The 26885-nt window shown below is 39.6% G+C and overlaps 1 protein-coding gene across 1 annotated transcript; it reads right to left on the bottom strand.

The window, feature by feature from the left end:
- Positions 1-12598: 12598 nt before the first annotated feature.
- Positions 12599-26180, bottom strand: SYPL2 (synaptophysin like 2). Its single transcript, XM_070939666.1, has 6 exons — positions 26001-26180; positions 25719-25790; positions 21088-21212; positions 17705-17909; positions 15575-15766; positions 12599-13600 (listed from the first exon to the last, which is right to left on the bottom strand). Exons 1-6 carry the CDS (start codon positions 26055-26057, stop codon positions 13472-13474), a joined length of 780 nt encoding a protein of 259 aa, XP_070795767.1. The 5' UTR covers positions 26058-26180; the 3' UTR covers positions 12599-13471.
- Positions 26181-26885: the final 705 nt, after the last annotated feature.

Consider the following 26885-nt stretch of genomic DNA (forward strand, 5'->3'; position numbering starts at 1 on the left):
CGCAGCCCTCCCCGCCGCCGGCGGCATCTTGCGCATGTGCGCCCTGCTCCTTGCACCACGGGAAATGTAGTTCACGAGCTCATGGCGCCTTTCCTCTGCGCATGCCAAGAAAAGCGATAAAAAAAACGAGAGGGACATGTTCGTTCATCCTTTCCACAGTTGTTCCACCATCTCAGCACCCCACACCTCGGCCTATAATTTAAGTAATTCCCATCTGTGGGGAAGAAAAGATCCTAAATTTATGACTTTTCCATCAGTGCAGTAGGAATTTTATTCTAAGAAATAAGCACATGACTAGGCTCGATCTACGCAGCTAGGTTCTCGAGATAGTAACCTCATTTCCAGGGTGAAAAAAAACACGTTTCGCCCATTCGTCTGTCCCGACCGGAGCTGCTGCAAACCAGATTGCAGCAATATGAACGAGAGAGAGAAAACTCCTCTCCGTTCTCTTTCTCCACTTTTTGTATAATTTTTTTATTAACGCAATATTTTTCCAGCAATATGATACATTTTCCCCCCTCCTGATAAAGCATGACAACCTACTGGTCATTTTTATTGTTCTGTGTGACACCTTTTCTAGCACAAATGAATCCTTTTTGAGATGGAGCGACTGTTTCCCCGCATCCCAAAATAGGATATAATAGATATGGTACTGTCAAGAAGCCGTTCTGTAATCATACCAACTATAGACGCGATCTTGTTTTGTCTTTGCATTCAGCATTCTACCACAACCCCAATATTTCATTCAGATTAAGTCACTATAATTCCAACTTCATACGTATACATATACATATACATATACATATACATATACATATACATATACATATACATATACATATACATATACATATACATATACATAAGTGGTGAAATCCAAATTTTTTTACTACCGGTTTGTGGGTGTGGCTTGGTGGGCTTGGTGTGACGTGGCAGGGGAAGGATACTGCAAAATCTCCATTCCCACCCCACTCCTGGGGCAAGGATATTGCAAAATCTCCATTCCCACCCCACTCAGGGGCCAGCCAGAGGTGGTATTTGCTGGTTCTCCGAACTACTCAAAATTTCTGCTACCAGTTCTCCAACTGCTCAAAATTTCCACTACTGGTTCTCCAGAACCTATCAGAACCTGCTGGATTTCACCCCTGATATACATATACATATACATATACACACACACATATCTATATCTATCTATACCTATCTATACCAAGTTTTTTTGCTGTTCATTTCTGTTCTGGATCCTTTAGGAACAAATTAAATCATACAGGTAGTCCTCGATTTACAACAGTTCATTTAGTGACTGAAGCACTGAAAAAAGTGACTTATGACTGTTTTTCACACTTATAACCGTTGCAGCATCCCCCATGATCATGTGATCAAAATTCAGACATTGGCAACTGATTCATATTTATGACGGATGCAGTGTCCTGGGATCATGTGATCCCCTTTTGCAACCTTCTGACAAGAAAGTCAATGGGGAAGTCAGATTCACTTAAAAACTGTGTTACTAACTTAACAACTGCAGTGATTCACTTAACAACTATGGCAAGAAAGGTCGTAAAATGGGGCAAAAATAAGCCTGTAGTACAGTGGACTAAAGCACTGTTATTAACATCTGCTGCTTGCAATTACTGCAAGTTCAAATTTCACCAGGCTCAAGGTTGACTCAGCCTTCCATCCTTTCAAAGGTAGGTGAAATGAGGACCCAGATTGTGGGGGCAATAAGCTGACTTTGTATACATATACAAAAGTATGAAGGCTATTGCTTAATGCATTGCAAGCCGCTCTGAGTCTCCAGAGAAGGGCAGCATATAAATTAAAGCAAAAATAAAAAATAAAAAATTAACAACTGTCTCGCTTAGCAACAGAAATTTTGGGCTCAATTGTGGTCATACGTCGAGAGCTACCTGAAGTAGTCTTCTGGTAAGAACCAGTTGAGTGAGGTGGTTAAAACACCGGCTAGAAACTGAGACTCTGAGTTCTAGTCCTGTCTTAGGCACAAATCCAGCTGGATGGCTTTGAGCCAGTCACTCTTTCTCAGCCTAGGAAGCAGGCAATGGTAAGCTACTTTCAAAATCTTGCCAAGAAAACTGCAGAGATTTTCCAGGCAGCCACCGGGAATCAAAACTAAGCTGACTTGAAGTCACCAAAAAAAGGGAAAAAAAATTTGACAGAGAGGTAGAGATAATTGTTATATGTAAAGAAAGAAGACACATTCCATAAAAACACAATATTTTATGTGCTATGCTAGCCAATCCTAAATTCATGTAACAAAATATATTCATAATATTTGCCATACTATATAGTAATATTAACAGTTAAATGCAGTACAGATTTCTAAATAGTCCTACAAATAAAAGTCTTTGCAGTAGAGTAGTTGTTCAAATATAGAAGCACTTAAGATTTATGCAACTAAGTAATCTCTTAAAACAAAATAAATATGTGAAAACCTCCTACCCAAAAGAGAACAGCTATAGTACATGGAGACAACTTGAGGAATAAATTGAATTTTGAAGATAACAATAGAATTATTACCTGACCCTCTCCTTTTTTAAAATAATTGCTTCCTTTCTGCCACTATGAGAAAGTTGCATTCAATGGTATCTAGAACATATTCTTGAATATAGCTTTCCAAAGCGATAATTCTATGCCCATTCATCTTACAGTAAGGATAATGAATAATATAATAGGACATTGAACAAGCCAGCATAAACTAAGCTGCAAGAAAGGTTTATTCATATAAGAAGTCCATGTATTTCTTTATGCTTGGAGACTGCGGGTATCTACAGGATGTATGTTCAGTAATTTAGCACACATGCAATATTTCCATTGGGATGCGGTGGCTCAGTGGCTAAGATGCTGAACTTGTCGATCGAAAGGTCGGCAGTTCAGCGGTTCGAATCCCTAGTGCCACGTTACGGGGTGAGCTCCCATTATTTGTCCCAGCTTTTGCCAACCTAGCAGTTTGAAAGCACATAAAAAATACAAGTAGAAAAATAGGGACCACCTTTGGTGGGAAGGTAACAGTGTTCTGTATGCCTTTGGCATTTAGTCATGCTGGCCACATGACCACGGAGACGTCTTTGGACAGTTGCTGGCTCTTCAGCTTTGAAATGGAGATGAGCACCGCCCACTAGAGTCGGGAACGACTAGCACATATGTGCGAGGGGAACCTTTACCTTTTAATGTTTCCATTGCAGCAAGTCACTCACTGCACCCAGCAAGCTAAATCAAAATAGGACAGCCAATTATGTTGCAAGAACTCGAGAGAGGTGGGGAGGACTGAGAAGCAGTGAAGATGACCTCAGATCAAGGTCCTCATTAGCACTTCCAACCCTAATACATTTGCTTTGAAGTAGGTAAAAATTGGGCATTTAAATGGAACTTATTTTCGTCTCAATTATGTGGGATTGCAGCCTGAGTGTCTGCCAAGTAAGGCTTGCAAGTGCCGAAATCACAGTTCTCCTTCATCCTGTGCGTGGAAGAGTCTGCTCTTCAGAGAAACAGCCCAACTGGTCTATTCTTGAGAGCGCTAGAGCTCAGCTGGTCTGCATCTTCTGTCACGGTGACAGAAGGCTCCCTTGGGCTTGAGAAGAATTGCAAGCTAGGAAGCCCTTGAATCCCTAGAAGCTTTTCTGTTGCTATACAAATGCCCTCGCTCCATTTGTGGATCAATATCCTGTGTGCCAGCCAGCATCCTCCTGTCCAGCCTGTACAGTAAATTCATCCATCACTTTGCTCTTTTCCTAATGAATATTTTCTCCCTTTAAGAGCTGTTGCTAAAGTCTCCAAACAGCAATATTTCTCCTTCAGGATGTCACTCTGCTTGTGGTGAGTTTTAATAACAGGGTTTGTTTCTACCTTTGCTCATAAGAAATCTTCCTTTCTGAAACCCACCCTGCACAATCTTTATTGCAATTATTGGAGACATATTAACACCAACACATTTCTGATACATTTCTCTTAGGCTATTTTGTACTGTTATGAAACCACAGTCTGAAATAGCAACATTACTTTATGAAGAAGGCTTTCTGGCTTCCTTGAGAAAGGGACCATTTTAGAGCTTCACCATCTTGTCGAATTATTAAAAAATGATAGTTTTATAATTTGTGTTATTCTGTTAAATTAGAATTAGAATTCTATTTTGTTAACAGAATCAGTTAAAGATACTGGAATTGCTACAAATGTTCATTTTGTTTACCTGATGACTGCACTAAAGTTGCAGGCAGTCCTGGGAATGTCATCCCTTGAGCAAGCGGTCCGCAATCTTTCTGGTACCAGGGACCAGTTTTGGAAGAAAAATTGTCCACCATGGACTGGGGTGGGGGCGGGGGTTTTGCTCACAACCTGAATCTCACACATGTGCAGATGAAGCTTTACTGGCTTGCCTGCTGCTTCCGTGGCTTGGTTCCTAACAGGCCATGCATGGACCAGTACCAGTACCAGGTACAGGCCCAGAGGCTGAGGATCCCTGCCTTAAGAGATACTTTCCAAGTGTTTGTCAAAAATTAGGAAATAACCAACTGCTAAAAGCCAGATTTATAAACAAAACTACATTAGCATCTGTAAGCTGATATACAACGTCTGTTACTGACGATGAACTGAAAATTCAGAAAGATAAAACATTGGACTTTCTTAATTCAGGAAGAAAAATATCATTCAGGAATTTGATAGCAGTTTATAAAATGATGATAAGTAAATAAAGTATGTGGGTATAAGTCATTACTCGCCCTCCTTAATATTAAAATTAATGGTTAGTGAAATTGGGAACTCATTTTGGACTATGGAAAGTACTTTTTCAGACAGAACATAGCACATTTCTAAGATTTTTTTCCTAGAAAAGGTGAAATTAACAGATTTAAAGGGGGATTAAGTAAAATAATGAAATATATTGAGCAGTAACAGCATCTGTTACTGGGAATGAACTGTCATTTTATGCACTGATCATAAGGTTCATTGAAGCCTCTAAACAACCACTTTAAGAAAGGAGCAATTGGAGCAATTAGATCTCTAACATTATCTAGTGCACCCTTCTGTTTTGATAGGATGGGATGGGATGGGATGGGATGGGATGGGGAGGAGAGGGGAGCAGAGGGAGAGGAGAGGAGACTTTATTTGGCCAAGTGTGATTAGATACACAAGGAATTTGTCTCAGTACAGAAGGTCTCAGTGTACATGCAATGCAACGGAGTAACAATAATGTCCCAAAGCTGCTTTTTCAAGAGGCAACTGGACTTTCTGGTTTTTTTTTTTAAAAAAAGACATTTCGCTTCTCATCCAAGAAGCTTCTTCAACTCTGAAAGTTTTGCTTCTTAGATGAGAAGCAGAACGTCTTCAAAGAAAAACCAGGAAGTCTAGTTGCCTCTTCAAAAAGCACCTTTGGGGCAACTATGACTGAGAATCTCCATAGACAATCATCATAATAATAATACCAATAATAGGGGTTAGTAGAAGATGAGAAGGATACAGTGATGGGTTCCTCCCAGTTCGGCCCGGTTCCGCCAAGCCAGTAGTGGTGATATGATGTCACCAAACCGGTTCTGCCCCCCCCGCCACTCGCCCCACCCGCATTATTCTTACCTTTTATTTGGCCCCACCCCCAATCTACTGCTGCCTCCTGAGTCCCAGCTGATCAGCTAGAGGGAAAAAAACTGTTTAAAATCTTGCCGCGGGGCTTCAAAGGGCCGCTGATCAGTGTTAAAAGAAAACAAATGAGTGGACCGGTGCCTGCAAAAATAAATGGGTAGACCAGTGCCTCCAAAAATAAATGAGTAGACCGGTACAGCTCTGCAAGCAGTTAAAAGCCTGGTAGACCAGTACCTCTGCTAAATCCTAAAGAATTGTCACATGACCATCAAGCCACACCCACAGAACCGGTAGTAAAAAAATTTAGAACCCACCCCTGGAAGGATAATAATAATACTACAGCCATACAACATGGATAAATATACTTAGAAATAAGACAATACTGTGAGGATTAGGTGTTCAGCAGAGTGATGGCATGAGGGGAAAGAACTGTCCCTGTGTCTAGCTGTTTTGCCATGCAATGCTCTCTAGCAGCATCTTGAGGAGAGAAGTTGAAACAATTTATGTCAGGATGTGAAGTGTCTAGATATTTTCCGGTTTTTATGTAATGCCCAGTGACCCTAGTAGGCTTCCCAGCACATTGGAGGCAGTGGTGGGTTGCCCCCAGTTCAGACCGGTTCACAAGAACTGGTAGTAAAACTGGTGGGAGGGCCCGCCCACCGCCCACCGCCCACCGCCCACCGCCCACCGCCCCGGATGTTGTCATTGACCGCTCTGCGCAAGCGCAGAAGCTTCTACGGCTGCGAAGAAGCAAGGCGCACGAGCGAGCAAAGTGAGATTGCGCGCGCGATCCCGTTGCGAACCGGTAGTAAAGGTAAGTAGAACCCACCCCTGATTGGAGGGTAGCCAAAAAAGTTCCTGATTAGACTATTCACATCTGCACTCTGAAAGAAATTCTCTTTGGAGAAAACTCTGGAAACCTCTGTGCAGAATTTAAGTGCCAGGCTTTGACTGGAGCCTGCAAGTTGGCATATATTATCCAGTGTGACTTGAATTTTATCTCAGTAGGTGATAGTACTTTGCAAACCTCCAGGACTCAAAAGTCAAGCAGGGTTGTGCCCTATTGCTGTCTGAATGTCAAAATACCAGGAATGAGAGGGCTGTAGACTAAATGGGAAAACATCCTGGAAGATTATGGCAAATTCTTTTGTACTTTCCCAAGAAAATGACATGGACAAGTTCATGTAATCACAAGAATCAAGCGAGACCTGAGGTGTTTTTCTTCTTTTTAACTTCTCACTTCTTACAGATTTTACCCATTTGTTATAAGGTTAAATTCAAATCAATAGGTTTGATCTTTAAAGGCCAACTCAAATGGCCTTAGGAAAAAAAAAATCAAAAGTATTATTGCTATTTGGATGATAGATCACCCAGGAAATCCTAGGTCTTATGAACTATATTGGAAAGCTTTTATAAAAATCCAGGAAAAAAAGCAATGCTCAGCTATTCGCATAAACTACATGGATAGTAGTAGTTGAGTTTAAACTGGGATCCAAGTTGTTTCACAATAAACTTTCTCACTTGTCATATAAACTGACCCAGGAACTAGGATTGACTTCTTGGAGCTTTCTGATCTACTGCTGCTAAATGATGGATAGCTTTTCTGGAATAGCATCTCTGGAAGTGTTTGCCTGCTTCTTTTGGCCTGCTTATTATTTCATTTTGCTAGTTGTCATGACTCTACATTTATTTAATAAATATTAGAAATAACATAACATAATTATAATAACATAAATCCAGTTAGTTATGTTAAAAATTCAGGACAATTAGAGAGTTTTCTAGCTAGACAATAGGTATATATGTCTGGATAATTAGGACAGTAAATTGGTCATGAAGAAAAGTATAGTGTTCAAATACTTTTTCAAAAATCCAGCTTGAATCTGCCTTTGAAAAACAATAGTTTTGCATATCCATTCTACAAAAATACATCTTCCCTACCTTTTTGCAACCTTAAAGAAGTGTCATAAATTACAACCAAAATTACATTCAGAATAAATTGTTTAGGGTTATTTAGAAAAAAAAAAGGTAAGAGCGTAGTTCTAATTCCTTGTTTCTGATTATAGAGGATCTAGGATTTAGCTGTTTTCAGGGTAGAAATCAGAGGAGCTCCCTGCATTGGAGGGCCCTCTTGTGCCTAGGTGCTTGAAATACACAGAACAAGGAATGTTATGGGCAATCAATGCACTGTAGTGAGTTTGGCTCTCCTCTTCCCCCATCTGCTTACTGTGACTGAATGTGACTCAGCTAAGATAGTGAGTCCTTTGCTTGTCTTCCCCAACCCAGTACTCTCCAGATATGGTGTGAATACATTCCCAATATTTTAAATACCATATGAGGGTAAAGCATATGGTCTGCCAAAACGAAAAATTTGAGAAACATAAATGTTCTCCATATTTTGTGCATATCTTCGTAAACTTCATTTTATACGATACCTTAATAAGAAGGTTCTAGTAACCTAAAACTTGGTGGAAACAAAAGCCCCCCTGTACAAACTCTGTATTGTGCTTTCAGTTATTATTAATGTAGATTACATGGTTGTATTGTATCTGGTATGTTCTGAAACTGCCATGTGTATTTCTAAATTTTCCTTTTACTAAAGAGAGCACTTCAAAATTTTATCAACATAGTTATTTTTCATGATCAAAGATATTAGTATGCAATGATGAAAAGCAAAAACCCAAATGCATTGGCCAATTCTTATTGCACCAAGTTGATTTGAAAGACAAGAGTTGCTATTGTCGATAATTTGTAATGACAGTGGATTCCCCTCCCCCATTAATTTGGTAGGCTTTACAGTATGCTGTTATAGTGTGCGTAGAAATCTTCACTTCATAATGATTAGCTAAGTCAGTTATCTAACCAGTTGTTTTTTGTGTGAGCTATTTTGAAGCAATATAGTTTATCAAACTGAATGTGGACATTTGATCAGGGAGGCCAAACTTAAGATCCAGTTCAATTATGAATGCAACTGAGTGGACTGTGACGTCAATACAATCTTAGTTTCGGCTCTTAAATGGGAATAGAGCTGACTTTATACACTAAGTATCAGAACACCTCTCTCATCACAGTGCCAGCAGTGGCTTTTGTGTCCTCACTTGATTCAACAGTTGTTTCCCCTGACATCTCGATTTCACCAAATCAGAATCAGTCTGTGTGGGGAAGTTTTTCAGACTTCCATGAAAACAGCAGGAAGTAGATAACACATCAGATGGTAGCAAGTCTGACCATATGCACAACGTGCCTTGTTACAAATAATGGAAAGTGATATCTTCAACAGCATCTATGCATGTTTCAATTTTAAATAAATAAAGAGCAAGTTGGTATTTTTTTAAAATGCAAAATAGAACTTTTCTTCACTTACCTGAATATGTTTGGGGTTATTAATCTCCAACTCTCCACATCCCTATCTCCCCTTTTCCACATTGTTTTCAAGGGATTTATGTCTATGTTTTAAAAAAATCAATACAATTTTTTGCTTTCCAATATTTTATGTTATTTTATTTGTTACAAATCATTGAGGTATCTTGCAGAATGAAAGTTCAAACCCCCCAACACCCATGAAATTCCATGGATGGCCTTCTCTTTCTCTCTATTTCTTCACAAAACATTGCTTTAAGATCAGAATGGAAAAGTCTCCCATGTATATCTCAATACTGTTCCTTTTTCAATGCCTTACAGTATATATGCTTTAGATTATATTAATACAGTGAGTAGTGGTAAAGAGAGCAAGAAAAGGCTTCATTATAAACTAGAGACGAGGGCAGACTGCAATCAATTGCTAGCCTATTCAATCAGTGGTTTATTATTATGGTTGCCACAAGGTCAGCCAGTTATTTAGACTGAATTTGTCATTTTTATCCATCTATGTTAGAATAAATAATTCTATCTTTCAGATAAAACACACAGCCATGTTTTAAATTCCTCAAATGTTTTGGACATGGTGAAATATGCTTAATTTGAAGAGAAGAATATAACAAGAATTTGATAGCACTTTTCTAATATTTTAAAGATTTAGAAGACAGCCAATTTTTGACTTGGTTGCCAAAAAGAGAATATATTTTTAGTTGCACATTAGAAACAAATTGTTCTATTAAGAATAGGTAAAAATGAAACAAATTATTGAGAAAATTGATGGTCAGAGATTGAGCAACCTAAAAAGTGCTCATGTTCTGAATATTTTGGCATTATGCCAAAATTTTGACTATATACTTTATAGGTATTTGTCTATTTATGGCGCATGCATGTATTCTACATAGAATAATTACTATTCAGTTAGGCATCTCAACCAATCACACTAAATGCACATAACAAATACAGATCACATTGGGAATCTTTTTCATCCCTTCCACTATGTAACCACAACCTAACAGAGAAAATATATAACATAGAGAATAGTTTGGCTAGAAAATTACTTGCAAACTTTTGACAAAACCATTTTTTGTTGTTTGACCACCATATTATAAGTTTAAAAGTTAGAAGACAGCACGTATTGACAAGTCTGTGTATGTGAATATATGTGAAGCTTGTCATACACTACACCAAATACAAAAGTTCTAAAACAGTCAATTAATCCCTGGAAAATAGACACTTCAGTAACATAGTGTTTAAAGCCATTATACTTAGGAACTAGATTGGACATAGATCAAAGCAAAACTATAAGTATACATAAAGGGTATAGTCCTTCAAAGTGAACTCTCAAAATATTTTATTAGAACAATACTAACAATCACTAGGAGAGTAAAAATATGCAATATCCTGTCACTAGAAGAGTAAAATGCCTGAGAAAGTAAGCAGAATTGGTAAGCATGGATGCCCAGAATTCAATAATGAACTATTGGTTGTTCCACTTTCAATAGAAATGTTTATTTTTCCAGGACAGGGAAGATAGACATCATGAGCATCTTAGTTACACATCATTAACCACCATTTCCTACACTGAATTTGTAAGAAATGCTATGCTTCAACTTTCAAAAACCCAAAGGCAGCAAAAGCAGTGCCCCTTCATTCTTTCTAGCTTGTGTCATGCCCAAGATACAGTCTCAGGACGGTGAGTCAATCATCTAGGATGACTTTGGATTCAATGTAATGGGTGTATCTGCACCTGCTGCCTAGTCAGCTGTTATACAGCTCTCTTCTACATTGGGTATAGAAGTAATGCCAAATGTAGCACAACTGTATTTATTTCAAATACAGAAGCAAGCATATTTTAAGTCAGAAAGTGGCTTGCAGAATTTGCCTGACCAATGGCATGCAACAATCATATACTTTTTAAAGAATATTTACTGTCAAAGGGACAGCACAGCATGTGCCAGATACTTGTTTCTGTTTACCGCATCAATTTACAAAGTATTGTTCAATATTTGCACAAATATCAGATCTTCAATTGGTACTATCAAACGATAACACTTAGTATCGTGACATTGATTTTTATTAATTGAGGACGTTGGACAAATCTTTGCAAAGGTAGCAAGTAATCTGTAAGATTCAGAAGAAAGAATCAAAGATATAAACAAGATGAAAGACACACATATCTAACTACATTTGTAGGTTCAGTGTTTCAGAAAAAAATATAGAACTCCTTGAAATGAATGATTATGTAAACACACTATTAGCTAAAAGCTATTAGTCTAGGTATGGACTAATTTGTTGATAGAAGCGCACATAATAATTGACTACCAGAGAAACTCATTCTAAAAAGATAGTCAAACAGTTTTCTTTGGTTTATAGTAATCTTTTTCTTCTAAAAAAAAAAAAAAAAAAGGACACCGCAGGGCCAGTAGGAGACTATATATCATAGTTTCAATGCCAAAATGCCACAGGATTTCCTAAAAACTATCACTGTGGTGAAGAAGTACCAGTAATAAAAATTCAGGAAAAAAATGAAGTTTACAAAAAATACAAAGGACACCTGCTTAATATGAAGGTCCCACACCTAACAAAGCACCAGTATTAGTAATATTAAGATTTTTTTCTCCCTTTTCTGATAAAAGAAGATGTGGAAATAAGAGAAAGTCCAAGAACAAGGTCTGATATAATAGATTTAATTCAACAGAGAAAATAATCATCCTTCCATACTCTGGCATCTCCCACATTTCCTAAAAGCTATCCCCTCCCCCCATTTAAGTTTAGGTCTATGGAAACAGAGATTTAAGGATTGAGGGGTGGGAAATAACTGAAGAATAGCTGATATTCTGAAGAGCAAGCTGTTTCTAATGAAAAAGATGGAGGAAAGGAAAATGCAGATTTATTGTACTACACTTAATTTCTGGCAGTCTTGTCCTCTACCTAAGAGACATCCAGAGATGCTAAAAGCTTCCTTAAGAATTCCCATAGCAACTTGGGTGATTAGGGTGGCTCATGTCACCATCAAATGATGTTGCTAATTGCAGCCAAATGGGAGTTAAATTTGAGATATGAACAAGTATACATTAGTTGACTGATAGTCAATTTCAAAAATGAAGAATTAACAATTTCCATTACAGAGGATTTAAAGGCCATTACAAGACACAAAGATTCTGAACAATATCATAAGTTATATATTAAAAAATTCCATCTGTGCTCTCCATGTTTCTTAGCCAAGTTTGGGCTGTCTTAACTTCAGGTGAATTGAATTAGTCTGCATACTCAAAGAAGTTCATATTGTGAAATGTTTTAAAATAAAACAAAATTTCAAGAAGTTTTGAAACAGATGTCAAAATCTAGAATACTAGAAGTATTTCACTAAAGCTACTTCTGGATGGTCAATATTTGTGTGCAATCTAGGGGTAGCAAAATCAGCTCACATTGGCAAGGATTATCCTTTGTGGCTCAAAATGACCAATGAGGACTTTCTCTTATTTCAATTAAAAAAAAAACTTTCCCATATTAGCCATGCAAGGCTGAACAAGACACCTGTGTGCAAACAGTATCTTAAGTTGTAATCAATTATATTTAATGGAAGCAAAAATATGTTTAGAATATATATACTCTGTAGTACAAAATGAGAAATGTAACACACTCCTTTCTGCGGTCAAATGTATTAAAGGTAAAAAAAATATTTTGTTTTAATTTTATTTTGCTGCTCAGCTAAGTGGCAAGTTAGCTGACAACTATTATTTATTGTATTTATTTATTTATTTATTGGTTCGATTTATATGCCGCCCTTCTCCGGAGACTCAGAGTGGCTTACAATGCGTTAAGCAATAGCCTTCATACTTTTGTAAATACCTGCTTAGTAGGGCTTTCGGGCCCCCCTAAGCAGTGTTCTTTTTTATACAAAGTCAGCTTATTGCCCCCACAATCCAGGTCCTCATTTTACCTACCTCGAAAGGATGGAAGGCTGAGTCAACCTTGAGCCTGGTGAGATTTAAACTTGCAGTAATTGCAGGCAGCTGTGCTACTTAACAGCACTTTAGTCTGCTGCGCCACCAAGGCTCTTATAGTTACAAAGTAGACATATTTTCTCTCTAAGGCACTTCGTTGTCCCAAGTTCTGTGGTTCTAATTATTTGGTTTTCTCTAGGTTCTTATTCAACTCTACTGGCTTCGTTTAAAAAAAGATAATGATAAAAGTCATCAGTAAAGACATATTGCCACACATCCTAAGATAGGTGACTAATGTGAAAATGTACAGTAGCATATGCTTATAAAAAATCCAAATAAAGAAGAGTTTTGTTGTAACTATGAACAGTCTGTGTATCTACGACCACAAGAAGACCAAATGATTGCAGCTGGAGAAAGGCCTCCCATTTCAGTCACAAAGGGAAGCCAATATGACTGCTGAGCAGTAGCAAAAATGGCAGAGAAGACACATTTCCTGCATGGGATGAGCAAAGAAACTGCATGTTCTTGATTTGGGGTGTGGGGGGGGGGGGGAAGAAGGCTTCAATGGGGGTGGGGTTTCCTTATTGCTTATCAACAGCCCCTTGTTCAGCAGAATTTTCCTTGTTGGTGGTCTGTGCATGCCAAGGGGTTTCTTTAAAAACAAACCAGCAATTTCCAGCCCAGAGTATAAAGTTGACAAAACCAAACAGCTGAGGAAGAAAATGAGAAGTGCGTAGTTAATACAAAGCAGTTATAGGTGAATGCTGAACGCTTACATAAAGTCAGTTCAGTACTTTTTAATGCCCTCTTGTTCAGATTTTCACAATGATTAAAGAACAGAAAAACAATGAACTTCTGTTTGGTTTACACATGTTCATATGCAATAGCAATACTGTCTCATATTATGTTTATGAGATCCAAAGTCATAGAGGAACATAATTTTGAAATCGGCCTGTCCATTACAAAATTATTCTGCCTTGACTGGATATTCTGTCTATTTGTCTGTTCTTTATCCACTGAACAATCAAGTGCTAATACTCCTCATATGTGAATTTTAATAATAATGATTGTATTCAGTAGCACATAAACCCCACCCAGTTTAGGGTCAGGCTATGCTTACAATAAGCAGGGAAAGTCCTCTCTTTTTCTCCTGCCTCGGAGGGTAGTAGTGTATTTTAAATCCTTCCCAAGGAATATACGTATTCAGAAGGGTGTTAAAAACGTACCTCTTCCAAGTAACATTTTTACTGTTGTTTTTATTAGGCATGTTTGTATTGATGACTAAGGTTCTACAAATAATTTCTATTGCCTGGCTTTTATTTTAAACACACTGTTGTTTTTCAATATTTCCTTTTAAATGTTAAAAGACCATGTTTTAAACTGTAATCTTTTAGAAATACGTTCTTATAAAGTTCTTAGAAAGTTCAAAATATTCTTAAAGATCCATCTAATCCTGGGCACCCTGTTTTTGAACTATTACCATCTGGCAGACAGTACTGGATAATAAAAATAAGGAGAAATAGGCTGAAAAACAGCTTCTATCCCAGGGCAATAATCATATTGAATTCTATGGTATAGTACTATAGTGCAATATCAGGTTTTCAATTCCAATTATATAGAATGTAAAAGAAGTATGTTTGTGTTTTTATTTTTATAGTTATAATGTACACTGAAGACGGCATTTAATTTAGTCGTAATGTGCAATGACAAAGTATTTAGTATAACTAAACTAAACTAAACTTATGTTTGTATACTTATGCTATTCTTGATTCTTCTTTAATCACTATGACCGTGATGGCAAACCTATGGCATGCGTGCCACCTGTGCCATAGCCATATCAGTGGGCACACCAGCTCAGCTCTGGCACGCATGCGCATGCCGGCCAGCTGATTTTCAGGCCTTCTCGGCCCACCAGAAATAGAGAAACAGGCTGTTTCCTGCCTCCAGAGTGCCTGGTGGGGTGGGGAAGGCCCGTTTTTCTTTCTCACCTGGCTCCCGATCTTCTCTATGCATCTGGAGAGGGCAAAAAAGCCTTCCCCACCCCCTTGGAGGCCCTCCGGAGGCCTGAAATGGCCCATTTCCCAACTCCTCTCTAGGAGTCTCTGGAGGCTGGGGAACAGCAAAAAAGTCACTTCCTGTCCAACTGGGAGTTGGGAAATGAGCCGTTTCAGGCCTCTGGAGGGCCTCCGAGGGGGTGGGGAAGGCTGTTTTCGCCCTCCCCCGATGCATAGAGAGGATCTGGAGCCAGGTGAGAAAGAAAAACGGGCCTACTGGGCCATCACGTGCCAGGAGCGGGGGGAAGGGGGGTTGCGTGTGCATGCGTAGGGCAGGGCAGATAGAATTATGGGTGTGGGCACGCACGCGCGAGAACCTCCTCCTGGCATACAATGGCAAAAAGATTAGCCATCACTGCACTATGATTTGCCTTTCTCTTGATTAGCAGCTGCTTGTTGAGCAAACTTAAACAGAAGTTTCTGTTTATAAAAACGATGGTGTTTGTTCACCCTCTTTCAATGCATAATTTCAGAGTTACTGCAGAATAAGACTTAACAGACTACCCCGTTGGTTGTCAGAATGCCTTTGATTTAGTTAAAAAAATGGAATGATACTATATTGACCATAGTGCAGCTAAGGTCCCCATCCTCTCCCTCCCAATCATTACATTATTTCCAGGCAACTCTTACCACAGAGATGTTGGCCAAACCCATAGAAGGAGTGGCCCCAGCATTGCACACTGCATTTTTGAATTGACATACTGACATGGCTGCAATAAGGCTGGAAGGCCGTGTAGCTCCTTTCACGTCCGATAGACCTTTGCCCCAAGCTGAAAATGCCACTAGCCAAAAGAAGGTAAATGAGACAGACGCACAGAAGTCCTGAATGAAGGGGGGAAAGAGAGAGAGAGAGAGAGAGAGAGAGAGAGAGAGAGAGAGAGTCATGGTTAGTATACTCCATGACAGTAGCTCCAGTCTGCTATATCCCTTCATCCAAAATGCTCATGCCCAAATGAGGGGGCAGACCATTTATTTTAATCAGACATGCTTGTTATTTCATACTATTTGTAGGCTAACAATGATCACTCCACTCCATAGTAAGTAAGGTACACACCAGTGGTGAAATCCAAACTTTTTTTACTACCGGTTCTGTGGGCGTGCCTTGTGGGTGTGGCAGAGGAAGGATACTGCAAAATCTCCATTCCCACCCCACTCTGGGGCCAGCCAGAGGTGTTATTTCCGTACCGGTTCTCCAGAACCTGTCAGAACCTGCTGGATTTCACCCCTGGTACACATGCTGCACCTAGTCATAATATAGTTTGTTTGCTGCTGCATCAGCTATTATTGGTTTATAAACCAATTGTAGCTTATTCAACAAATCATGGATAAGCAAATCCAGACTAAGCGCATCACATGAATCAGGTGATAATACTGTTGCATAGGTTGATTCTTCTTGTGCTAGTACTCCAAGGTCAAGAAAAATACAAAACAAAGAGGGCAGGACTTCAAAACTGGATGCAAGTAGTCCTCACTTAACAACCACAATTGGGACTGAAATCTCAGACATTGAGTGAAGCAGTTATTAAACAAGTCATCACATGACATGAAGACCTGGTTTTGTCTGGGGACCAAATGGTGGAGTTCTACACTGGAAGGGACTGCTAGATTGATGGCAGACTCCATATCCCCCATCTCCCTTGCTCTCTGTTTTCCACCCATCCACCTGTTTGGTTATCGTATTAATATTTTATTCTTGTTGTGTTCCTTTGCCATTGTTTATTTCATTGTTCTATTATTTTACTTCTATTCCGTCTACACTCCTTTCCTTTTCTCCCTTTTTATTATTGTAAGCTGCCTTGAGTAACCCCATGGTGAGATAGGCGGCAAATAATTTAACAAATAAATATAATGACTGCTTCATTCAACAACGTTGGCACTTCCAGTTGTGGTGATTAATCAATCTTATGGTTGTTCAATGGTCAAAGTCTTAGTTAAGGAGCATGGGGTATCTTGGGGCTGGGGGAAACCCTGGGAGATCCATTGTGGGTTCTGCACAAGTGTCTCTCCATTCAGGAGCTGAAGATCCTCCCTATTGAAATCTAAGCAGGATTTTCAGCCTCGGAGCAGAGAGATATTCATACGCAACCTACACCAAGCCTCCTAGGCTCTTTCCCCTACCTTCCTGAGGCACCCACACCCCTTGCTTTACTGTGCTTCCTCTCCAATCAGCATCTGAAAATCCTGCTTGGATTTTGGCTCCCCTCTTGTCTTTGCGGGCTGGGTGAAAGAGCTCCCTGCTAAAGGATTTCAGCTCCATGCAAGCAGGCATGAAGGATTTCAGCTCCGTGCAAGCAGGCATGAAGGATTTCAGCTCCATGCAAGCAGGCTCTTTCAGCTAGCCCCCAGAGGGGAGAGGGAGTTTTGGCAGGCAGCAGCAGCTTGAAACCTTTCCTGCTGTCTTTCCCATTGAAGATTGCAAATGGTGAACACATTATTGCATAGCACTTGGCAACTGTGAATGTAAATGTGAACAGGTTGCCAAACAACCAGACTGCAATTATGTGACTGTGTGTGTGTGTGTGTGTGTGTGTGTGTGTGATGTTTTGCAACGAGGCCAATGTTAATTTGATCCCTGGTTAAACAAGGACTACCTGTAAATGTACATAGTGGAGTTTTCTACCCTTTTTCTCGGATTTCATATTCAGAAACAATCATGTTTTTAATGGAGTTTGCTTTAAATTAATTGCATTTGTATAGAACTGGTTCTGTGATGCAATACTTGAAATCTAAAGAGCTTGAAAACCAAACTTGAGATCTTACCGCAAAAGGTAGCTTCTTATTCTCCTTATAGAGGGAGTGAAATCGCAGATACACTGCAAGAGCTGCCATAGTATATAGAAAACTAAAAACCCCCAAGGTCACGAAGAATTCAGCTGGTGCAGAAAAGTCTCCCATGAGATGCAGCACTCTTTTAGCAGTTGATCCTTCGATACAATCTGGCATATCAAATGGGATTTTATACAACCTAGTCAAATTGAAAACGAAAGCAAGAGAAACAGCTTAAATGTAATTTGAGTACCTAGTACAGAAGAATTAGGCTGCAGGATATCTCCAACATCTAGAGATCTGCATGGGGGAAATATATATTTGCCTCATTCCCACCTTTGTTAAAATATATTTTGCAGGTTTTAAACATTTTTCTTAGAGACAAAAATGAAAAGTCCCGAGCAGCAAATTTTTTAAAACAGTAGTCTGAAAAAAAATTCTGAACAACACAGCTTGGTTCCAGATTTTATGAGACTGCCTCATATTCTATCCAGTCCTGTTTAGTGTACATCCATCTAAGACTTTATGATAAATCAAGTTTTCTTGCCAATAACAACACTAATAAAATTGTTTGGCAAATTCTTTCAAACCCTATTACCAATTTTAATAAGTGAGAATTAAAAAGTAGTTAAACCTTCTCTAAAATTTTCAATTTATATATGAAGAAACCCTTTTGGAGTAAGTAATGTTATGTAAACATATAAACATTTATATGTTGGAGTAAGTAAAGTTATGTAAACATGTAAACATTTTAAAAAGTCAAAAAAATAAAAGCACGAATTAAGAAAAAATACAGCTAAATCTAATTTCCCAGTGCATATAATAACTTTCTGTATTTGCAAGCTCTCCTTGCTTCCAACACATCCATGTATCACATCACGGATTGCCTTATTCTACTTCCGTATTATTTTTAGCATGATTTCTATTGAACACATATCTTGGAAAAAATATAAAGGAGAAGAATTTATTTGAGATTTCCCTGTTGCAAACCATAATTTATGCGTTTATTGTAATGATAGTTTAACAATTGACAATGCATATACAGAATTTCTTGCAATGAAGATACATCTATGAGAAAAGAGGTTTATATCCTTGGCAACCATGTCTAACGTAATTCTGAATTCAAGAGACAAAGGGACCTCAAAGGATGGGGAGTGAGGAATCTATTCCACCTAAAATGTTTTTCAACCCATATACAATTCATTAAGATACTGTGTTTTGTTTTGAACTGTCACTGCCAGTACCACCACAACCCTTCCAATTTGTTCCCCTTCTTGTCAAAGGCATTTTAAAATACTTCACAGACATGCCTCTATTTATAGCTATCAGATGTTGGCAGGGAGAGAAAGATGCACACAGATATAACCATGTTAGATCTTTCATGCACTGATTTCATTCCAACTTAGATCTTGTTTCTGTTTATCCAAAAGCCTTATGGTAGCATCTACATGTAATGTAGAAAGTTTTCGTAGTGTTGATTTGTGCTCCAGAAAAATATAATCTTTTATCTGATCTGGCATACCAAAAAGAAATTAAGGATATTATGCATACTCCAATGCTGCCTCTTGTTTTTGGCAGTGGCACTGATCACAAAGGCCACCAAATCTTAGATCACTAAGATTTAGATAAAGAACTGCTGATATTTTTTTACTGGTTTATATGCCCCTCAATAAATGACAGCTGTATCAGGTCAGCTGCTGCTTTTAAGTTTGTAACAAAAAAAAAATCCTTTTCCTCTCAAAGCAAATGAGAGTTTTCAAAATGCTTTATTGTGTTTCTGGCTACACAGCAGTTTCCTACACAGCTAGTAACCTGCTATAGCAACGCTCATCTGGAAGTAAGGGGAAAGGAGAAAGAGAAATAACAATTCAGAACTGTTGTACCGTAATCGTTATTTTAATTTAATTCAGATGATACAACTTTGCTACACTCTGATTTGCCGGTGTTAATCCACAGAGTACAGCCATGTGCATAAAGTGCATAAATTCAATTGACATCTGCTTAAACTCCTCAATGAAAATTGCTTGTGTGGTGCTCCCAAAGTTTTAGACAATATTATTTTTATCCAGCTCTCCCCCTCATATCATTTGAAATACAATTTAATGTATTTGAAACCACAGTGGGGGTGTGGCGGAAAGGAATTAAACTACTCCTAAGCAACATGCTGAAATACAAGTGCAAGGCAGCTGGGCTTCCCACCTGCCATTCTGGGTGATAATGCCGATCTGGAAGCAAGGTACCCAGCTAGAAACAGAATTCTCACCTCCTCTGGTTGTATATAACCAAGATATTTCAGACATGAGCCCTTTTTAAATAGATGCAGTGGTGTAAGCTGGTGGTAACGCTGCCTTGTCTTAATAGGTCTCTAGTGAGGATAAACTCCTCTTGGAGATTCTGACGTTTTGGGAGAAGGGAAGGTTCATTTCTAGCTGTCAGAACTGAGCAAATATATCCCCAAACAAAATAACAGATGGCATACTTCTAGATATAATGGCGCAGAAAATAATACATTTGGCTTAACTTCTTTACCCACAAAGTTTTCGGGAAATCACAGCATCTCTTCTTCCTGCAGGTCAATGCATTTTCTAATTCACTCTTAGTGTTAAGTAACAAGAATTTTCTCATGTGGGAATATTCCAATATATGGAATGCAGCTTATTTATACTATATAAATCATTGAATTTTTTTTCAACCATCAAAGATCCAATAGACACTTGGCTGACCACTGCATCTGAATAGTGGATCAGAAGTGGTTCCTATTGTGGCATGCATACACTAGTGTCTTGGATGAATTATATTTTCCTTCACAAACAGTCTCCAAATCTCTGGAAAAAAGAAAAGGGATACAGAGCTCTATAAAATCTGCTATGTGCAATCAAGGCACAGTTGGCCTTGGTTCCCGAGTAGTAATACTCTATGCTGCATGACAAATCACTTTGAAAGCTAAAAAAATTCTCAGAAGTGATCTGACAAATTAGAGGCATTTAAAAAAACAAACCCAAAAGGGGTGGGGGGGAAATAGCACATCCAAGTTAACATGCTTAAGTGAGATTTCTGAATGTAACACCATGCAGAGCAATGTCCAGCCATTGTTGTAATAATGATACAATTCATTCACTGCTTAATTCAATTTATTTTGAATCAGTAGTTAAGAGATTGAAGGCAATTCCAGAGGAATAGTTTGAAAAATAGCCTACGATATTGAGCAATTCTAGTTAAAGAATTACTTGTCACTGAAAAAGGTTTAAGGATATCTTCATAAAAAGAACTCTAAGAAATATAAATTAACCATTTCCCCTTTATCAGAGGCTATTACCAACAGTGTTTAGTTTCACATTATATCTTCTATATCTGTACTCAGTCAGCTTTTCATTTACCTGAAAGGATATCCAAACTGCACAGTAATAGCAGTTGTCTCCTTGGGAAGCTTGGTGCATTTGACAGTAGCCCCTGTTTCTGCACTAAAAGAACCACAGGCTCCAAAGGCAAAAATGGCAAAGAGCTGAAGAAAAAGGGGAGAAGAGTTTAGGATTAAATCTGTTAACAATCAATAGGAAAAAAAAAACTTGTCTAAACAAGACAACACATTTACCAACTCCTGTGAACAATCCCAAGACCGCAGAAATTGCATACAACTACCAAGGTTTATAAAAAGGGTTTAAATAAAACCACATCAATCATCAATGCACATCAACCTTTGAAAAAACTATTTGTAAGCAATACACACATCTGATCAATTTTTTTAAAGCTGCATGTTTTCTTGGATAGATTAAAAAAAATATTGAAAGAAAGAAAAGAAATAGCTTGTGGGAGCCAACACTGCAGAAAAAATATCCAGGTTTATACTCAACTTCTATAAGAGAAAAAGCATCAAATTAAAAAAAAAAGGCAAGATGTCTTGCTTTTTTGCAGGATAGTAAGCAGTATTAGAATCCTTAGATATAACTAATAGCTTTAAAAAAAGCATCTTTCAGAAAAGTAAGTGAAATAATTCCATCAGCTTCAATAGAAAGCTAAATGGTTTGACTAAAGTCTGCCCCTAATTATTGGACAAAGAACAATTATGCCACATATATCAAAAATATTTTGTTTCAATATAAATTGCCCGGAGCTACATAAAATCAATCCCCACCCAAAAAGTGAAATCCACAGTATAAGAATGTGCTTGAAGCTGATAGAGTTATTCATATTTAACACACCATTCTATTCAGAGATACACATGACTTTTGTAATAAGCAAAGCTCAGCAGGGATATCAAACTCATGTCGTCATTTGACGTATTGTGACTTTTTTCTCCTTCGCTAAACCGGGCATGGGCGTGGCCAGCACATGAAGCATCCGGCCTGTGGGTCGCGAGTTTGACACCCCGCTGTAGGAAGGTATATAATAAGTATATAAAAGCAGATGCTAGTGTTGGAAGAGACCAAAATTAAATTTCAGTCTGCTCTTGCCACGTATAGACTTCAGTTATGATCACATCAGTATTGCCTAGCTTATCTCCCTTTGCAAGGAGTTTCTGTTAATGAAAATTGTCGGTTTTGATTTGGACCATATATAACCATGATGGCGAACCTATGGCACAGGTGCCCGAAGTGGCACACGGAGCCATGTCGCCTGGCACATGCGATGTTGCCCATTCCTCTTCTGGGTTTCTGGCACGGATGTGTGTGCGAGGATCAGCTGGCCTCCATGCATGTGGCAGTGCCGGAACCTGGAAGAGCTGGTCTTCTGTTTCCTGCATGAGTATGCGCGCTGGCCAGCTGATTGTCGCGCACACATGCATGCCAGTAACCGGAATACTAGTTAGCTGGCACACATGTACATGCCGGAAACCAGAAGTTCATTTTTGGGTATGCACATGCACCCTGGGCAGCTCCTCTTTGGGTTGTGGGCCAGATGAGTGCTTATGCATGCGCGCTCCCTTTTTAGCACTCGGTGCCAAAAAGGTTCGCCATCACTGATATATAATGATGCACTGAATATCAAGAAAAGCTAAATCAAGAGGATTTTTCAAGCACTGTAGTAGATGAGATAAAAGTGAATGAGGGGAAAAAAGAGATTTGGCAGTTGAACAAAAAACTCTTTCATTTATCCATTAGGCTCAACTCTCTCACACATATGCACATATTCCAATATGGGTCATGCAAGACCTCGTAAGACATCCTTGGTGGGTTCAACTTCGTAACTACAAAGCAACAACAAAAGAGCCTAAATCAGACACTGGTCCCTGATTTGGAAGATCCCTTGGCTGAGACTAACAACCAGCCAAAACAGGACTAACCAAAATCCAACTATTCAGCTATTATAATGAATGGCTTATGGGTTTCCATAAGCTCATCTAGGAAAACCAATGAAAGCTAGCAGATGTGCTGCTTAAATACCATTATGACTGAAGAACTTCAGAATTTGTTGTGTCTATATGAGTGCAAGAAAATGTGAGTGATACAAGAAAGATGGTAAAAGAAAGGAGTAAAAGAAAGGCTTTGTCATGATGTTTAGCATCAACTAAAAGTAACAGTTGCAACAAAATTATAATATAATATAAAAAGCTCAGAAAAAAAACTACTGAATCTGCCAGGCTCTCATTTTTTACTATCCTAATAAACCAGGAGATAGTCCTTGACTTACAACCACAATGGAGCTCAAAGTTTCTGTGGCTTAAGTGAGTCATTTTACAATCTTTCTTGCCACAGTTGTTAAGTGAATCCCTGCAGTTGTTAAGTTAGTAACCCAGTTAGTAAGTGAATCTGGCTTCCCCATTGATTTTGCTTGGCAGGAGGTTGAAAAGGGGGATCACATAACCCCCAGGACACTGCAACCATCATAAATATGAATCAATTGCCAAGCGTCTGAATGTCGATCACATGGGGATGCTGCAATGATCATGAGTTGTAACTTCCACGGTCACTAAATGAACTGTTGTAAGTGGAGGACTACCTGTGTCTTGATTTAATAAAGTTTATCTAGAAATGTTTACTGGCAGCCAATACTGACTTAGCTTTCATGAGCTCCAGTACTCCATGAAATCTGTAATTACTATCCGTAATTCCAGATTTCACATAACAGCTAATGACAGCACTCAACACTACTTCTGCACCAGGGGAAAAATCAGGCTCAAACTCTCAGCGGTACTGACTTATCCCAAAGCAACTGTTTAAGTGCTGACTTCAAAGAATTTAGAGCCAACTATTTTTTTCTATCTATACAGGAAAAAGAGAACTAGCATGGCTCTCAAATATTTTGCTAGATGTGAAACATATAATTGAGAAAAAAGTTTCTATATAGAAAAGAAAATGCTGTATTCAGGAAATACTATCCGTACCCCTGCAAGCAGTGTGTACAGCCACCTATCATGAAAAATACCTCTGTGTACTCAATAAAACATGAAAAATCTGGTTTTGGCTCTTCAGTAGTTAACACTTCCCAAGCTATGACATTATCATTGAATAAAATGAAAAGATCTGTTAGGACAAAGGAATCCTTTCAAGATATAGTCACTATGACTTTTACTAAGGAGCTCTGTCATTAGAACTTTCTTGCTTTTTTAAACATATGCTAATTTTAGCCTATGTTCTAAAATGGAAGCTTCTTGAGATGATTAATATAATGTCTTATCACAATGCAAAAAAGTGTAGAGAGATCTGAAAATGCTTAGTGAATCTAAAGACCTTGTCAGGCAGCAACACAGCATAATAAAAAATTGCAGACTGTGAAAGAAGCCTATGCACACATTTGAAACAATGAAAGAAGACCCAAACAGCTACTTATATTGCATATCTAAGAAGAATAATGTCTTGATGTATAATGGAAGGCCACTTGTGCCATTCGTCATTAGATTTTAGAGCTAGTTTATTCTCACGATCTAATGCTTTAACCAGTCACTCAATGCACAAAATTGCCATGACCAGAATCTTCATATAGCAATGCAAACATTGCTGTCCTCAAGCCATGCATCATGCAAAGACAAGTCCTTGCCATTTACAGGGGACCCAGTTGCATTATCTTTAAAATACTTGAGATGTGTTTTCACAGAAGTTTAAACTCATCCAAATCTGCTGCACACTTAGATAGAATGCTTTAGCTCAAGTTTTTTTCCCCTTATCACTCAGTTCCTCCCTGATGCTTTTCAGATTCTGAACCTGAATTGAACACGCTTTGTGCAATTATACAAATTAGAATCATTAACTCTACGGTTTTGACAAAACGTATTCTTCACATTTAAGTAATACCACTATTGTCTAAAGATAGAACAAATGGTGGTACAGCATGTTACTCAATAACAGTGCTATCTTTGGATGTTTATAATATAAAACAGGATTTTGTAAAAAAAAAAAAAAGGAAGTGGGTTTTTCTTTTTTGTTTTCTTTTTTTAAGAAATAGAAAGTTGATTTGGGTCCTTTAAGGCTTATTCAGTTTTCCCCCCTAACTTTTTTATTAAAAAGGGTAGAAACCTGAAAGTGTTCCTAGCGATCAAATTGAAATTGAAATGCTCCTCTCCCGTGAAAAGAGACACACAAAAATACAGCCTTGGAGGGGAGTCTTCTGGTGCTTGGTCTGTGCTTTGGACTAAATAAATCCAGAGTTTCTAATCTCCTCTTGGGAAGGCTGAGAAGAGAGAGAATTTGTGAGCTCAGGGACAAGTTAAGGCGTGGTATGTGCAGAATCAGAGCTCCAAAAAGGTTAAACCCGCCTGAGTGAAATGTGAGCGCAGCTTGCCACTGTTCCCATACATACCCCAAGTCCATAAGACTCCTTTGCACATAGAAGGACTGCCCGAGAAGGCACTCCCCTTCAGCTCAACCGGCTCCTGCACACAACCCAGGTCCAATTTCCCTGCCTCGTGTGGCCCCTTCCCTTGATGAAACTTCACCAAGGCAACAGTTTTAGCACATTGTCATCCTTCCCTTCCAGGTTGGGGACCAGGTTGGGGGGTGGGGGGGGAGAGGTGGGGGGTGGGGAGAAGAGAAGGCAAAGGAGGAAAAGTTGCACCCCGAAAGAGCAAACTTACCCACTCCAGCACCTTAATGAATCCCAGGGGCTCCTCCAGGCGGCCCCAACGCAGCCCCCCAAACAGCTGGGCCTGGCAAGGAAAGCAAAAAAGAGGAGAAGGGGGGGGGGGGAGAGAAACAAGGGCAGGGATTTCAGGTCAGCCAGGAGGGAAAGCAAAGGGGGGGGGAAGAAGAGGGAGAATTAGGAAAGGGCGTCAGAAAGTGAGGGACAGTCAGAGACAGACAGAAAGAAAGAAAGAAAGAAAGACCAAAGAGGAAACGGCCAGCAAAAGGAGCCCTACCACCAGGTTGGAAGACTCCTTGTCCGCCGCCGTGCTCTGGGATCTGGATTCTGACATGCCGTCCGAGGAGAGCTGGTCGCCGGGTCGAGATCGGCTTCCTTGCCTCTCTGGCGAGTGGGCGGGGGAGTGAGCCAGGCGAGGGGAGCCCTGCTGGAGTTGGCGGCGTGAGCGGCTGTTCCCTCCTCTACGGACCTGCGGCGAAAAAGCCCCGTCGGAACTCCTGTCAAACTCGGCAAAAGAAGAGGGAGGCGCGTCAAGGAGACGGCGGGCGGACAGGCGGACGGGCTCGCCTCCTGCGCGCGCTTCGGCTCCTAGGCTGAAGCCGCTGTGAGGGCGGTGCTCTCCTGCCGCCGGCTCCGCCTTCCTTCGAAGGGGCGGCCGCGGACTGCCCAGGCGCCCGGCGTCTTTTCGCTCTCCGGAGGAAGGCAGGACGCGCCTCGCTCTCTCTCTGCTGCGGCGGCTAAGGATGTAAGTTAAGGGGCTGCGAAGGGAACGTCGGTCTCAAGCATTTTAGTGCTGGGGGTGGGGTGGGGGCGCAGAACTTGGCCAATGCAGGAAGCGGGGGGGGGGGAGAGAGAGAGCAAAGGGCGTTGTTTTCTTTCCTTTCATGCAAATAAATGCATATTAAGCAGGGGTGAAATCCAGCAGGTTCTGACCGGTTCTGGAGAACCGGTAGCGGAAATTTTGAGCAGTTCGGAGAACTGGTAAATATCACCTCTGGCTGGCCCCAGAGTGGGGTGGGAATGGAGATTTTGCAACAACCTTCCCCCAGGAGTGGGGTGAGAATGGGGATTTTGCAGTATCCTTCCCCTGGAGTGGGGTGGAAATGGAGATTTTGCAATATCCTTCCCTTGCCACTCCCACCAAGCCACGCCCACAGAACCG

Source organism: Pituophis catenifer, unplaced genomic scaffold (genome assembly GCF_029215685.1).
Source record: "Pituophis catenifer annectens isolate HBS135680 unplaced genomic scaffold, rPitCat1.0.hap2 SCAF_3, whole genome shotgun sequence".
Lineage (NCBI taxonomy): Eukaryota > Metazoa > Chordata > Lepidosauria > Squamata > Colubridae > Pituophis > Pituophis catenifer.